Source organism: Sinocyclocheilus anshuiensis, unplaced genomic scaffold, assembly GCF_001515605.1.
Source record: "Sinocyclocheilus anshuiensis isolate Anshui unplaced genomic scaffold, SAMN03320099.WGS_v1.1 scaffold481, whole genome shotgun sequence".
NCBI classification, from domain to species: domain Eukaryota; kingdom Metazoa; phylum Chordata; class Actinopteri; order Cypriniformes; family Cyprinidae; genus Sinocyclocheilus; species Sinocyclocheilus anshuiensis.
In genome coordinates this window covers 2,237,669-2,253,165 of record NW_015539907.1, presented here as the reverse complement: position 1 = coordinate 2,253,165, position 15,497 = coordinate 2,237,669, and the positions used below count along the sequence as shown (strand labels likewise).

General features: G+C 37.9%; 2 protein-coding genes across 2 annotated transcripts in view; one reads left to right on the top strand and one right to left on the bottom strand.

The window, feature by feature from the left end:
* The first annotated feature begins 294 nt into the window (after nt 1–294).
* LOC107686296 (60S ribosomal protein L4-B-like) lies at nt 295–4,425 on the top strand. The gene is made up of 10 exons (XM_016483238.1): nt 295–391; nt 1,200–1,371; nt 1,551–1,657; nt 2,446–2,584; nt 2,865–2,989; nt 3,071–3,200; nt 3,386–3,542; nt 3,768–3,851; nt 4,043–4,163; nt 4,247–4,425. Exons 1-10 carry the CDS (start codon nt 389–391, stop codon nt 4,340–4,342), a joined length of 1,134 nt encoding a protein of 377 aa, XP_016338724.1. The 5' UTR covers nt 295–388; the 3' UTR covers nt 4,343–4,425.
* Nucleotides 4,426–4,521: 96 nt separating this feature from the next.
* The window catches only part of map2k1 (mitogen-activated protein kinase kinase 1), a 16,285-nt gene continuing 5,309 nt past the window's right edge, over nt 4,522–15,497 (bottom strand). Inside the window, exons 2-11 of the mRNA XM_016483237.1 lie at nt 13,032–13,242; nt 12,059–12,205; nt 11,104–11,181; nt 10,929–10,980; nt 10,704–10,828; nt 5,974–6,181; nt 5,808–5,872; nt 5,631–5,689; nt 5,253–5,298; nt 4,522–5,161 (exon numbers count right to left, since the gene is read on the bottom strand). Of these exons, the coding sequence (XP_016338723.1) occupies nt 5,048–5,161; nt 5,253–5,298; nt 5,631–5,689; nt 5,808–5,872; nt 5,974–6,181; nt 10,704–10,828; nt 10,929–10,980; nt 11,104–11,181; nt 12,059–12,205; nt 13,032–13,242 (1,105 nt within the window). The 3' untranslated portion in view covers nt 4,522–5,047. The remainder of the gene's footprint in view (nt 5,162–5,252; nt 5,299–5,630; nt 5,690–5,807; nt 5,873–5,973; nt 6,182–10,703; nt 10,829–10,928; nt 10,981–11,103; nt 11,182–12,058; nt 12,206–13,031; nt 13,243–15,497) is intronic.

The following is a 15,497-nucleotide window of genomic DNA, read 5'->3' as shown; positions in this document are numbered from 1 at the left end:
TTTTGCAATATTATTTTAAACTAAGATAAAAACTAATGAAATACAAAAAAGCCAAACATTTCTAAACATTTGAATGGATTACTGAAAGTAGATCCATATGATCCATATAGTGGCGAAACATACTGCCACGTTTATTACTTTATCGAATATATCTTATTGCAGTTCACTGTAATTAAAATAATAAATGATACAAAATAATTTTATAATTAAATCTAGATCATGTTTATAAAAATAAGCTACTGACTAAAATGAAGCACAGGCTTGGGCGGAAGTGACATTTGTCGGATGGATATGCAAGTGCCGGTGGAGTGCTTCATTCTTCCTTTTCTTCCGTGGCCGCCGTCGAGTTAGGAGCGTGGTTCCTGGCGAGCCGTGAAAACTTACAATAATGGTGAGCACAGAGAATATTATTTCACCGCCTCAAGCGCGTTATATTGTTTTACGTGCATATAATTAATCAGCAGTTGGTTTTTGGATGAAATGTTACACGTTAGCTTCTATGCTTGCACTAACAGCAGCTCTCGGGAGCCATTTTGATCTAGTGCGGCGTGTACACACGTGTAGTCATGATTTGGCAGCTGACTCCGTTTAGAGGTTATTGCCTCGAAATTCAAACACGATTTTAAAGAAATGCTATTCCGTCCTTTTAGAAACCCTAATACCTAAATAGAATTTAACAGCCTTGAGATCATATGTAAACATAGTTGGAAATGTTAGCTTGCGTGTTGTGGCCTAGTTTTAGGTTTGAACGCAGACACTTCATTTTAGGTTTGCAATAGACAAGTATTGAAGTGATCGTTCACTTTAAAATAACTATGATCGTTTATTCATCCTTATGATAGTAAAAAGAAGTCATACAAGTTAGAACAACCTTAGGATAAGCAAATAACAACACAGTTGATTTGACCCTTAATTATCACTTTAGTTTACAGCAGTTTCCCACTATACTTACTCTATAGTTAAATGTTTTGCACCTTAATATAATTTTTCATTTTACCTCAAGTTTTTATCTGGTACTCTTGCTATGATGGTGTAATTTGCGTCCTACTCTGTGTTCAGTGACAGTTGCCTGCTGTCTCATGCTGGCACAGAAGGTTGATGAAAACAGAGACTGAGCAAGATTCAATGTTATAACTGATGAATAAACTTGTAAATGGAAATACCTCAAGTTATTCATACCTCTGTTTTTGTTGTTTTAGGCTTGTGCCCGACCGTTAATCACAGTCTACTCCGAGAAAGGGGAGACATCCGGCAAAAATGTGGTTCTGCCTGCAGTGTTCAGGGCTCCCATCCGCCCTGATGTTGTGAACTTTGTGCATACCAACATGCGCAAGAACAAGCGCCAGCCCTACGCTGTCAGTGCACTGGCCGGTGAGTGTTGTTTTAAATACACAAAGTTGAAATGTCAATTCAATGATGACATTCCACTTCTAGGTCCGTGTTTCTGACGACTGATTATGTTGGAAGTTCTGAGAGGCATTTGTCTGTCTGTGATATTTTGCCACGGTATGACATGGTCAAACATAACTCCAAATTGTGTGTCGTTTCAGGTCACCAGACCAGCGCTGAGTCCTGGGGCACAGGAAGAGCTGTGGCCCGTATCCCCCGTGTGCGTGGTGGTGGCACCCACCGCTCCGGACAGGGTGCTTTCGGAAATGTATCCTAAACTATCGCAACATTTACTTGAACAACTTGTCAAAACGTGATTATAAGCAACCCTTGCTGTGATGGTGTAATTTGCGTCTTACTCTATGAACAGTGACAGTTGCCTGCTGTCTCGTGCTGGCGTGGAAGGTTGACAAATATTAAGACTGAGCTGGTTCACGGATACATATTTAAAAATTAAGGCCTGTTCACACCAGCGCAAATGTTCAGCATAGTAATTTGATCTGATTTTCGCATTCGATTTGTTTGTTCGGACCAATGAGTAAAAAACAGCAGACGGGAAATGCAGAAATACAGTGGTTTACCCCAGTTATTATGATACACAAACGGCTCTCTGCAACTTTGTTTCTAACCCATTTATCACAAAGTTAGTCAAACAGAATTTACATGTTTTCAAAGCAGTTCAGATTTTTGTATTCACTATGGTGATTATTAAGTAATGCTAAAAAAAGAAGAGCACAGACAGGAGAGCTGGTTCAGGATTCTTCCTCTGCTGTTCATGCCGACAAAACTTTGTAACAGCAGCAGCTCTTGGCATGTGACCAAAAGCGCAAAATTGTTGGCCAGTTTTTTTGTAGTGCAATGGAAAAGACATTAGAACAGCTTTCTTTGAAGGGGAAGTCACATTGACAACGTGCAAATGTTTGTATCGTCTGAACACACATTAACAGTCATTGATTCGACTCAAAATGCTTAATGCATAAAATTTTCACACTGAATATTAATTTTTTTGTGAACAGGCCCTTTAGTGTGAAATGTTGACCCTTGACTCTACTGTAGATGTGTCGTGGTGGTCGCATGTTTGCCCCCACAAAGACCTGGCGCCGTTGGCACCGCAGGGTCAACGTTAACCAGAAACGTTATGCCATCTGCTCTGCCCTGGCTGCCTCTGCTCTGCCTGCCCTGGTCATGGCCAAAGGTGAGTGAACACATTGTGTCCAGAGCTTCATAATCCAAAAGTTGGGGTCCTTATAATGACAGTACCTGTATGCACTGTATATATTATGTAGGTTGCCATTTATTGGCATTCTGCTCACAATTCAGTGCAATAGAAACCCAGTTTGCAGAAGGGCCGAACCAACTATTGGTTTTTCCCTTTCGAATGCTGAGCACAGCAATAAATATAGAATATTTGCTATTACCGTAAACTTTTTTTTTTTTTGGTTCCACTGACTTAAAACAAATGGCAAATGTTTCAGGTCACCGCATTGAGGAGATTCCTGAGGTCCCACTTGTTGTTGATGATAAAGTTGAAGGATACAAGAAGACTAAGGAGGCCGTGCTTCTGTTGAAGAAGCTTAAGGCATGGAACGACATCAAGAAGGTGAGCTACGGTCAAACTCTGACTTAAAATGTTGCATTTTACCAGCATGAAGTCTTTTTGATGCATATTTCTGGTCTCTAGGTTTACGCCTCTCAGCGAATGCGTGCCGGTAAGGGTAAGATGAGGAACCGAAGGCGTATCCAGCGTAAGGGACCATGCATCATCTACAACGAAGACAACGGTGTGACACGAGCTTTCAGAAACATCCCTGGTATGAGATCTTGTATTTTGCAGTTGCTTCACGTGAACACACTTTAAACATGATGATATCCACTTCTGGTCCGTGTTTATGAATCCTATGATTTCAGTGGAAGTTCTGATCCTTAACTTGTATCACGCAAAATTTGTTGATCCAGATGATTGCAAAATCATGAACCACAAGGTCTCTTTTCTCAGGCATCACACTGCAGTCCGTGAGCAGACTGGACTTGTTGAAGCTTGCTCCAGGTGGACACATTGGACGCTTTTGCATTTGGACTGAGGGTGCATTCCGCAAACTGGATGATCTCTATGGCACTTGGCGCAAAGCCTCCTCCCTTAAAGTGGACTACAAGTGAGTTCCCTTACCCTTCGGTCTTATCCTTGTCTTGTTGTGTGTTGAACAACAGTGATGAGCTTATACTTTACAGTCTGTGTTTTTGAACACAATGATATTATCAAAGTTCTGAGTGAAAAATAAGGTGGTCTGAAACCCCACTTGTTCAGATGCACACCTAGATATTAAAATGTGTATATGTTAAGCATAAACTTTTGGACTTGCTGTCTTGTCATGTTCCAGCTTGCCCATGCACAAAATGAACAACACAGATCTGCACAGAATCCTAAAGAGTGAGGAGGTCCAGAAGGCACTTCGTCCTGCTAAGTAAGTTTTGGTTACTTCGATCATCTATATTGCCAACATATCATTGCAGTGATGAGATTACTTCAGGTCCGTGTTTCTGACTAATGATTGAATAGGTAGTCCTGTTTTGTCCTTGCTTTGAAAGTCTTTTTTTTTTTTTTTTTTTAGTCTACATAACAAGTAGGGTAACAAGTTTCTTTACACAATTGCAGACACAAGATTCATCGCAGAATACTCAAGAAGAACCCTCTGAAGAACCTGAGAGTGATGATGAAGCTCAACCCCTATGCCAAGACAGCCCGTCGCCGTGCTATCCTGGCACACAACCCTGACGTAAGTACCCTCATGACCCACAAGTGTCACTATAGTCTGATAAACATGCTAAGCAATTTCTAAATCTGTAAATTTGTGTGCAGATCAAGGCCAAGATGTTGAAACCCAAGAAGAAGAAGGTTGTGAAGAAGACCAAGGCCAAGAAGCCTGCAGCTGCTCCTGTTCCAGCTCAAGCTTAAACCTCATGAACAGACTATGGAGTTCACAAATGATTTTCAAATAAAACAGCTGTTGAAAATTCTGATAAATCTGTCCTTTTTAATCCACTGCATACAACTTAAGCACTGCCACATTCCATTAGTTGTCATCTGTTAAATAAATCTTTTATTATAATATACAAGTTTGTATAAGTTATGACTGATTTTCTCTCACTTTGTGAGTTAAAGGCTGCAAATTCACCACTGAAATAAAGCAGAACACAAAACATTACAATGAAATGAAACCACTTCAGGGGTAGCTGATAGTGCAGTCATAAACCTTGAAATTAAGAGTTTCAAAAGAATAACATGATCACAGCAAGTTGACATTTAGGAGGATCCATAGCATTTAAGTTTTTGCAGTGTAATTTCAGCCTTTGATAGCTTTTGCAATCAATATTAAATTTAGATTTTGTAGTAAGAAAAAATTAAATAAATTTTTGTAATATTGGTCTTATGGATGCCATCGGCATTTAACAACCAATATTTGGCAGAACAGATTTCAAGCGACCTATAATGCATTAATTACAGCAGTATTCTAGTTAATGCTCAAGACAACATCTAAAATGAGTGTGTTCAAGAGGGCAGTAGTTTGTTGTTGGCCTCTGGACTGACTGGTAGTGTGGAACTGGGGATGTTGCAGGTGAAGAAATACTAAATGGCTGGCGTAGAAAAAGATGGCTGCTCTCACATTCCCACACTGTGAGTTGGAGTTGCTGGTTGGTTTAGCCCAATGGTGCTGCATAACCAATCAGCAAAGTCAACCTCCTCTGCCTCCGAGTTCTTTATGAAGGGATGGACCTGGAAAAAAAATGATTAGACATTAGATGCATGAGGTGCATCCATAGGAAAAATATATACATAAGTATCGAAAGAAAATGATTGTTCTTACCACCAGTTGCTTGAGGTCTGCTCTTTCTGCTGGATTTTTGATTAAACTGCACAAAACAAAAAAATTGTGAGTGACAGAATTAAAAATGTTAATACATTGGTCTGTCTAGTACGAGACCCTAAGAGGACATGGTGAGACTAAAAGTTTCTGCATTCTCTTGCTAAACTTGCATTCCCCGGAGAACCCCAAACTAGTTTTATTTCAACCACTAGATGGAGCAGCAAGCACTATTGCATTTAGAAGATGAGTTTATCCAAAGCAGCTTTCACTGCACTCTGCATTTTTATCAGTATGCCAGTTGCCTGGGAATCAAACCCATGACCTTGGCATTATATGCGCCATGCTCTACTAGGTGAGCTACAGTGCAATTTTGCTTACCATTTGTTAACAAAGTCTTGAAATTCTGCACCAAAGATACCTGGTAGCTTGGGAGGTGGCTGAAAAAAGAGAAACAGCTCCATTAAGGCTAAGTGAAGCAGCCAATAAATCCTCACTTTAATGAATTCACTGCTATAAAACTGTTTAGTGATCTTTTAAGCACCACTGAAAGCTTACTTCATTGACAATATAGTCAAGCAGCTCAAATATAGCCATGGGAGGTCTGCTGTCCGGACCGTATGCTGAAAAGACAAACAGATTAAAAATAAAATCACTTTATTATGTATTATATTCTCAGAAACACCTCTTAACATAAGTTACAGGATAACAAACAGACACTCACAGCTGCCGGGTCGACCAGGAGGCCTGGGTTTAGGGGAGGCGTCGCTGGCCGAGGGGTCCCCCTCAAGGGGCTGACCAAAGATTTGCTCCAGTTCTCTGGCATCAGGTGGTGGGATAGGGAAGCGTCCAATAGCCATCTCCACCAGAGAGAGACCCATGCTCCATATGTCAGACTGGACAGAGTAATGAGTCCCTTGAAGGCGTTCGGGCTACAGATGGACACAGAGATAAAAGGAGAAGGATCATAGAGAGAGGAAATTAACATTATCATAAAGGAAGCGATGTGATGAAAAACAGCAGCCAGAACAAACAGATGGCCGTACTGAGATACTCCAAATCAAACATCCACGGAATCATGTCCTGGCTGAAGAATTAAATTGCGCTCTATTAATGTGAGACTACAATTTATACAATTTAAAGTGATGCACAGATTATATTATACCAAAGCTAAACTGAATAGGTTGTACCCTTCTATCTCTCCTTTGTGTGATAGATGTAAAAGTGCTGACGGGACATACGGTCACATATTCTGGTCCTCTCCGGAGGTATCCCAATTTTGGAAAAGTATTTTTAGGCTTTATTCTCACGCTTCTGAAAATGAGATTAATATTGACGCCGATTTAGCGCTATTTGGATGTTCAGACCAGGCTCTAATTTGGCCTCAATCTCAACAACTCTCCCTCATGTTTGGCATGGTGCTGGCCAAAAGAGTGATTTTGATGGAATGGAAATCCACGTCACCTCCAAGTTTTTTAAAATGGTTAGCTGAAATGGTTTCGGCCCTCAAGCTTTAAAGGATTCGTTTCCCTAGAGCGGGCAGATTAAAGACGTTTGACAAAATCTGGGGCCCCTTTCTCAGGTCTATATTTTAAGGATGTCCTTGCTATGTTGTTAATGTGTTATGTGTCATTCGATCTTGTTTTTCTTCTGTTTTTTACTTTTTCTTTTCCATTTTTCATTTCCTTGGTCCTTCTGTTGGTGAGGTTCTTCTGATGGTGATGTGTGATTAGAGTACTTTCATGAATATTTGGTGCATGTTTGGGTTGGGGGGAGGGGAGAAGTGTGGTATGGGGTTATTATTTTGGTTATATTGTATTAGTATACATATATAGTATGCTATGGAGTGTTACGTTTTTGAAAAAGAAAAAAGTTTTACAAATAAAATACTTAAAAAAAAAAGAAAGAATTAAATTGTCAAAAGATTGTTTTAAAGTATATACACTGATACTGATCAACCAGAACATTAATACCACCTGCCTAAAGATATCACAAAACAAAGATTTCTTGTGATATCTTTGAAACCAAGACATTAGCAGAAGATCCTTTACATTCTGTACGTTGCATGGTGAGGCCTCCATGGATTGGATTTGTTGGTCCAGCACATCCCACAGATGTGTAGGCAACACTTTGTCAAGTTCCTCAAGCCATTCCTAAACATTTTTGTATTATGGCAGGGTGCATTGGGCACCAGTTCACCACTGGTTATCCCTCCTTGCACCACTTTTGGTATCACTTTTGATACCACTTTACACTGCATACCAGAACACCCCACAAGACTTGGCATTTTGGAAATGCTCTGACCCAGTTGTCTAGCCATTACTATTTGGCCCTTCCAACACATGAAATTCAAGAACTGACTGTTCACTTGCTGCCTAATATATCCCACCCCTTGATGGGTACCATTGTAACAATAAAATCAATGTTATTCAATTCACCTGTCAGTGGCTGTAATGTTGTGGCTGATCAGTACAGTTGTGGTCAGAATTATTAGGCCCCTTGGTAAATATGAGCAAAAAAAGGCAGTGAAAATAAATCTGCATTATCGTTTTGGTGTTTAATTCAAAACTTCTAGCCTTCATTTAAGTGAAAACTGAAAGTGTGGAAATAATGAAATCAGCTTTTAATAAATGTTTTTTCTCCAATACACGTTGGCCACAATTATTAACGACCTTTTTTAATAAATTTTTTATGAATCAAATATCTCTGAAGCATATTCCCATTCATATTTACATTTAATTTTTAACACACAAGGGTGGCTAGGAACATGAAATTGACTTCATGTTTCACAGACGTATAAATATGAGCCAACACAAATGCCAAATTCCCATAATCATTCATCAGAATGAGTAGAACCAAAGGATCACAGCTGGAAAATTGCAGAAATTAGTCAAGCCTTGGAGTCAGAAAAAAATCATCAAACAGCACCTACTTCACCACAAGTGGCTTGGGAGCATTTCAAGAAAAAATATTCTGCTCTCATTCAAAACCAAACTCCAGAGTATTCAGTTGCCAGACACTACTGGAACTTCAAACAGGTGCAAATAAATTTAATTAAAAAGAGCTTTTTGGCACACATGAGAAGGGATTCACAGGTATAAAAAAAACTACCCCACCATTAAATACACTGCTGGAATTTTAAAATGTTGTGTAAGGTTGACTGGCCCAACGGTACTTCCAATGGTGGCTAAAGGCTTTCTGTGTGTTCAGTCTTTTCAGTGCACAAAGCTATTTATTTAAGTTCAACTCTAATCTGACTCCATTTTATTATGACCTCGAATTTAGGTTGAAATGCAAATTGGTTGTTTGTCCATTTCTAATTGTTATTATTCTGGCATTTGATTATTCTATTCAACTCTTTACTTTATATTTACTCGTTCATTAGGAATCTATGTCACTCAGGGTGCCTCACGTCGGCCGTTTTTCGTGGACCCTATGATCACAAACTCGCCAGTCTGATCATTAGCCAGAGGTTATGACTAATACTATTTAACAGGTCGCCCATGCTTACCATTCTTTAAATAGTAGTACTGTTTAGCCCCCTAGAGTTACCTATGTACAACTTAGAGATAATCAGCGGTTATGCTAGTATTATTTGTCTAGTCCCCGATAGTTATATAACTACGTACAACTTAACTAAAGCTGAGACAATAATCAGCTAGTTATGCTAGTACTATGAAATATGTTAATATTTCAAAAGTATATTTATCCAACCCCCGATAGTTAAAATAACTACTGAGACAATAACCAAAGGTTATGCTAGTACTATGAAATATGTTAATATTTCAATAGTATTTTTATCTAGCCCCCGATAGTTAAAATAAATACGTACAACTTGAATAAAGCTCAAACAATAATCAGAGGTTATGCTAGTACTATGAAGTATGCCCGAATCATGCTAGTACTCCAATAGTATTTTGTCTAGCCCCCATAGTTAATGCAATTGCATAACAACTTAACTAAAGTCAAGCAGTTAGTCAGAAATCTATCATCTATAATGGTGCTGAATATTGTGATCATAACACCTAGTCCTATCATACAAACCTAAGAGTAAGATGCATACCTGACTTTAGAAAGATACATAACATAGAGTGTGTGGACACACTCTATGCTATGGTCTTCTGACTACAGAATCGCCCTGATCTTCTTGCAAGATTTCCTTAAGAACTCTGACCAAGCTAAACATCCCCCGAAACGGAGACAGGGACTATTAATTGGAATTTGCATTGATCAAGTAGAGTTATCACCTTTTGGGACAGAAGGTAATTTGCATGAAAGACACTGGAAAATGGCACACCCTCTACAGTGAGTAAAATATCTCTAAACTCTTGGGATCTGTATTACCTTTTAGTCTACTTCTTGTAAAATTGAGACCATTGTACCAGTCGCCCTGAGACAATTCAAATGATACCAAACATGTAAATTGCAAACTGTAAATATCACTTGCATTCACCATTCTGAGTGAGCTGAGTGAAGGACGATGGGTGAGGGGAAGGAAGTGGATAGGTGAGAAGGGACTTTTCTCTCAGTGGGATGTTGAGACGAATGTCTGTATGTTAATGCACTTGGTGTGTATTGTCTATATCTCAGAAGATCTTCCAGTCTTACAGTTTAATCAAAGTGTCTGGGTGTATCTCAGGTGATCAACGTGTCTGAGGTGTTTGATCAAAGTGTCTGAGATTCTGTAAATCTTACAGTTGTGTGCCTATATTTTTGCTGGAGGTCCTGGGCATCTTGTTTAGATACATGGCATTGTGGATTGTATCAAATACCAACAGATAAAAAAATCAAAACCTGACTGCCTCTACTAGCGTGGTTGGATCTTCTATAAGGAAAATAATCCAAATCAACACAAATTGGGTCACTGAGCACAAAATAAAGGTTCGGCCATTGCCATCACAGTTCCCAGACCTGAACACTGTAGAAAATGAATGAGGTAAAATGAAGAGGAGAGGCACCTCGGCATTTAAAGGATCTGGAGAGATTCTGTATGAAGGAATGGCCTCTGATCTCGTCAGGTGTTCTCCAGCCTCATCAGGCATTATAGGAGAAGATTCAGAGCTGTTATCTTGGCAAATGGAGGTTGCAAAAAGTACTGAAGAAAAGGGGGCCAATAATTGTGGCCAACAAATACTAGAGAAAAACATTTATTTCATAATGAGATTTTCCCCGTTTTCAATTGTTTTACTTCAATGAAAGATTAGATTTATGTGATCTATTATTTTGACCCATACAATGTATTTTTGGCTATTGCTACAAATATACCCGAGCGACTTAAGACTGGTTTTGTGGTCCAGGGTCACATATTATATTAACATGGGTCATCATGAGTCATTTTTTAAATAATATATTAACATATATATTATACTACAATGGGTCATTTTTTAAAGAATTGAATGGGATGTTAGTAAGAAGATTTGATAGAATTGGTATTTTTGTTGGGAATAAACTTACAGACATGTAGGACCTGGTGCCCACGAACGAATTGGCCATGGAGTCAATGAGCTGTCCACTCACACCAAAGTCACACAGCTTGATTTCACCACGCGAGTTCACCAGTATGTTAGATGGCTTGACATCTGCAAGACAACGACAAGGTCTTCCCTTCAGTAAATACAGTGTCAACAGAAAAAGTAGATGAACAGATATATCAGTTTGAGATAACACGACACCAGTCACCTCTGTGCATAATCTTGTGTTTCTCCCTAAGGTAGGACAGGCCTTTTATCACCTGCATAAATGGAAAGGAAACAGGTCCAGAAACATTAAGCACTTTGCTTTAGCTTTGCTTTCTGGAAACAGTCCAGAAGAGACCATTGAGGATATTGTTGAGAAAGGTTGTAGAGATACCTACCGCAATGCTAACTTTGCCCAGTATTTGTTCTGGGATCTTGCCTGCTTTCTTCAGGCACTGGTCCAGCGAGCCGCCATCCTACAGTAAAAGATTTTGGTAACATTTTACTTAAAGCCTTTATGTATAATGCATTATGAAGGGTTCTTAAATGGTATAATGCATTATAATTATTCATATTGTGCGTTGTAATACATTATATCTTGTTGGAAATAATTATAACCAAATTTTAAATGCATGGTGTAACAATGAACTGATAAGTGTTATAATGTATGTCAACTGTAGGTTACAATTATTCATGAGATTGTACAGTGCATTATAAGGTGCATTACAAGGCATAAACTACTTTTATACTACATTATACATAAAGGCTTTAATAAGGTGTTACCAAGATTTTTAATGGATTTTTTAAAATTCAGCAATACTTATAAAGCACCTATAAAAGCAAAGGTAGTGATTTTCAAGAATACTGAAAGGATGCAGGAATGATAAATTGAAATACATATATATATATATATATATATTTTTTTTTTTTTGAAAGAAGTATCTTGTGTTCACCAATACAGTAAAAACAAAAATATTGTAATTTTTTTTTACAGGTTTCTATTTGAATATATTTAAAACATATATTTTTCATATTATTATCAAAGTTTAAAACAGTTATGCTGCTTAATATTTTTGTGGAAACATCCTTTTTTCAGGATTCTCTGATGAATAGAAAGTTCAAAAGAACAGCATTTATTTTAAATACTAATCTAAACATTATAAATGTCTTCATTGTCACTTTTGATCAATTTAATGAATCCTTGCTGATTAAAAGTATTAATTTATTTTAAAAAATCTTACTGACTTCAAACTATCCAACAGATTATATATATATTTATACTGGTATATAGCGAGAGATAGGTAAACTCTCATATTCCTCTGTATTATGTTTGACACTGAGAGCAGACAGTACCATGTTCTCCATACAGATGCTGATCTCTCCATCACTGTAGAAAGCTCCGTAGAAGCCCACTATGTAGGGAGAGTTACACTCATGCAGCACCTGCAGCTCTCTGATGATCTGATTCCTTATTGCTGGCTTGATCTCTAGGTGGATCAACTGCATGAAAAGAAGAAAAAGAGGACTATATTACAAGAAAAAAGGTTGAAATCTATTACTTTTAATAAAAATCAACCACTGAAATTTAAGAAACATTCGCATATTTTTTCTTTATATGAATGTTTTACATTCATACTGCCGTTTACAATGTTGTGATTTTGTCTTTATAAGGGCAAAGCATAATGCAAAAGCCTCATTAATTTCTCTCAGTACCAGGCAGAGCTTCTCTCTGTAATTGCCAGGGTGTCTGCATTTTATAGTTAGCTGATAAGGAGTTGCTTCTCTGCATGCATACTGTCAATTCTTTCTTTCATGTATGCGGTAAATGAGCTGTTTGGAGTTTGTGTGCTGACTGCACTTCAGCCGGTCTCATATTAAGGATGATTTGTTTCCTCATTCTAGGTAGTGGACTAGTGGTAATTTGGCTTAAAAGTATTTTTTTTCTTGGACAGGTTTGTTAGGAAAAGTGTCATTTGACTCTCAAGGAAGAACTATTGAATCAAGTGCAATTAGCTTCACTACATGCATTACATGTGCAATAAATGTCACATTATCCATTCTGCATGCTAAGAACAGAATGTCATGCCTTATTGATGTAATGTCTAACTTCTTCCAATCTATAAAAAGACATGATGACATGAATAGCTGATGCCTTCAAGAGATATTGGAGAGGCAGCACTGGCTCTGAGGCAAGCAGCTCTAAACTGCATCCGATTGATTCAAGGCTGGTAATGACAATCAATGGACTTCAGTGACCTTTCTAGCATGCTTGAAGCTGAAACTAACACCCTCCCTGGTTGTAGCAGTTTGCTTTATCATAACATACCTTCCTGGCCATGATGAAGCCTGAGGGTCTGTGTAAGACCTTGAAGACCACTCCTCCATTGCCTGCACCCAACTCACAAATCTTCTCAAAGTCATCATCTTTTAATTCTCCGACCTTCTGCTTCTGGGTGAGGAAAGCCTCCAGGCGTTTCTTCTGCTGCTCATCCAGCTCCAGTTCTTCCAGTTTCTTCTGCAGAGCTTCCAGATTTGTTCTAACACAGACAGAAAAATGAATTTAGTTTGTAAAGTGATGAAACTAAATGGTTCAATCTACACCTCAACACAGCCATGAGGGTCTACAGAGCTCCCCTATTTAACTGAAGCAAATTCTTCAAATATTAATAATCAGTTAAGCAATTTTGTTAAAATACTATTTTTCCTAATAGATAATTATGCTAAATTATTTAATAAGGTTTTATTCATTACAGTATCCGGACAGTTGTATTTCCCTGACATTTTTTACTTCATGCCCCCTGAAAAATATCAAATTTAATTTTAAATCAGTAAATGAAATCATGCATATCACAGAGTGTGCATTTAAAGGGATAGTTCACTCAAAAATGAAAAATTTGATGATTTGAATGTCATGATTTACTCACCCTCATGTCGTTCCAAACCTGTATGAGTTTCTTTCTTATTTGAACATAAAATAAGATATTTTGAAGAATGCTGGTAATCAAACAGTTGATGGTTCCCATTGACTTCTATAGTATTTCTTTGCCTATAGAGACCAACAACTGTTTGGTTCTTCAAAATATCTTGTGTTCAACATAAGAAGGAAACTCATACAGGTTTGGAACGACCTGAGGGTGAGTAAATGATGACAAAATTTTCATTTTTGGGTGAACTATTCCTTTAAGTCATTGTGTGTAATGTATGCGTTACTTTTTGGATGTATTTTTTAATAAATTAATAGGACAAAAATGCATAATGTCACGGTTGTTATTGTTAACTAAATCTAAAGCTATTAAAAATGTTTAGTTAATTAAAAAGCAGAAAGAAAATTAAACAAAAGTATTACATAACTTAAAAAATAGAAATGTTGCGCTGAACTAAAATAAAATAAGCTGAGGTTGAAGTACCAAAATGACCAACACTAAAATTATGTAAAAATAAATGACAAAAGTACATACAATTACTAAAACTAAAATGAAAACTTCCTTCAAAATATTAATAAATACTACAATAGTATATAAATACTAAAATAACACTACTAGTCTTAGACTTGCTTTATATATTATACAGGTGCATCTCAATAAATTGAACTTTTCCACGACATTCTAATTTATTGAGATGCACCTGTACATTAATGTCTACAACAAGAATTCCTCTCGTGGTAATAAGCCAAAGCTCTTGCACGCTGAAACATATTCCCATCCTTACAGCAGGAAACGTAAAAATATTGAATAGATTATTGTACAATGTGTGCGTGGAAATGTATGTGATGAGAAGACTTTACAACATCTTCTTCCTAAAGCTCTGTCTGAGGAAACAGGAAGTTCCTCTAAGCATGAGAACCTTTCCCTTGGCCCTGTTGTCATGGTGATGTATTTCCTTAGCTTCCTTTAACTTCCATGACCCTCCGCTCTTCATCCTCTCTGCATCTCCTCCAGCAGCACTCTGTTCTTCACTGTTGCATAACTGCATTTACCAGGTGGAATCATGAATTAATCTTCTTGTGTGCTCAAATGAACCAATTAAAAGTCTTATGATTCAGATATTGATACAAATCATTTTAACATAATCTTAGGTTTCCTGCAGCTTGTAATCCAGCTTTGGTGCCACACATGTCGCAAACATCTGTAATGTAGGTGTATCTCATGCTGTATCTCCAAATGAGTGTTTCAGGACCATTGGACACCATGAGTCACGAGGGCTTTTAAGCACTGAGCCAATTCAGATGTAAAACATGTTGTTCTGCTCTTGAACAATGTTTCGGTCCACAACAAATGACACTCATACATAAATTTGTATCAAAGCTTGCTGATCAGTCTGCAAAAAAATAAAATAAATAAAAATATATTGCAACATTTAAGCTCCAGGACAGACGGCACGACTCAGGTGAATGAGAACAGCACAAGTACTCCAGGATGTCTTTGTCTCATCTATATGCAGAATGAGGTGAAGTGTTTTCATTTTTGACAGCAAGGCCAGATATAACCATGGTTACGAGGTTGCTGTGTGGGTGTAAGTGGGTGGCGTGGACACGCTGCGGTGGAGACGTGATAATGGTGAAGGACGCAGAAGATGCCAGAGTGGAGAAAAATACTCAAATACTCAAACCTTGTGTTGCATGTAGGAGGCCTTATCCAGAGCAGTTTCAGTCCATGTGAAGAGCCACAGAGGATATAAAGCTCATAACAGAGCTCTACTGCCAGATTTGTTCTGTTGGCCTGATCAGACCAGTAGTTCAAAATTTTAATTGCCTTGCCAACATTTTTTACTGGCTCCACCACTACCACAAATA

Bases quoted from the DNA above. Each gene is read 5' to 3' on its own strand.
- LOC107686296 (XM_016483238.1), top strand. The intron at 3,201-3,385 runs GTATGAGATCTT...CTCTTTTCTCAG, and splicing joins AGCTTTCAGAAACATCCCTG to GCATCACACTGCAGTCCGTG. The intron at 3,543-3,767 runs GTGAGTTCCCTT...GTCATGTTCCAG, and splicing joins TCCCTTAAAGTGGACTACAA to CTTGCCCATGCACAAAATGA.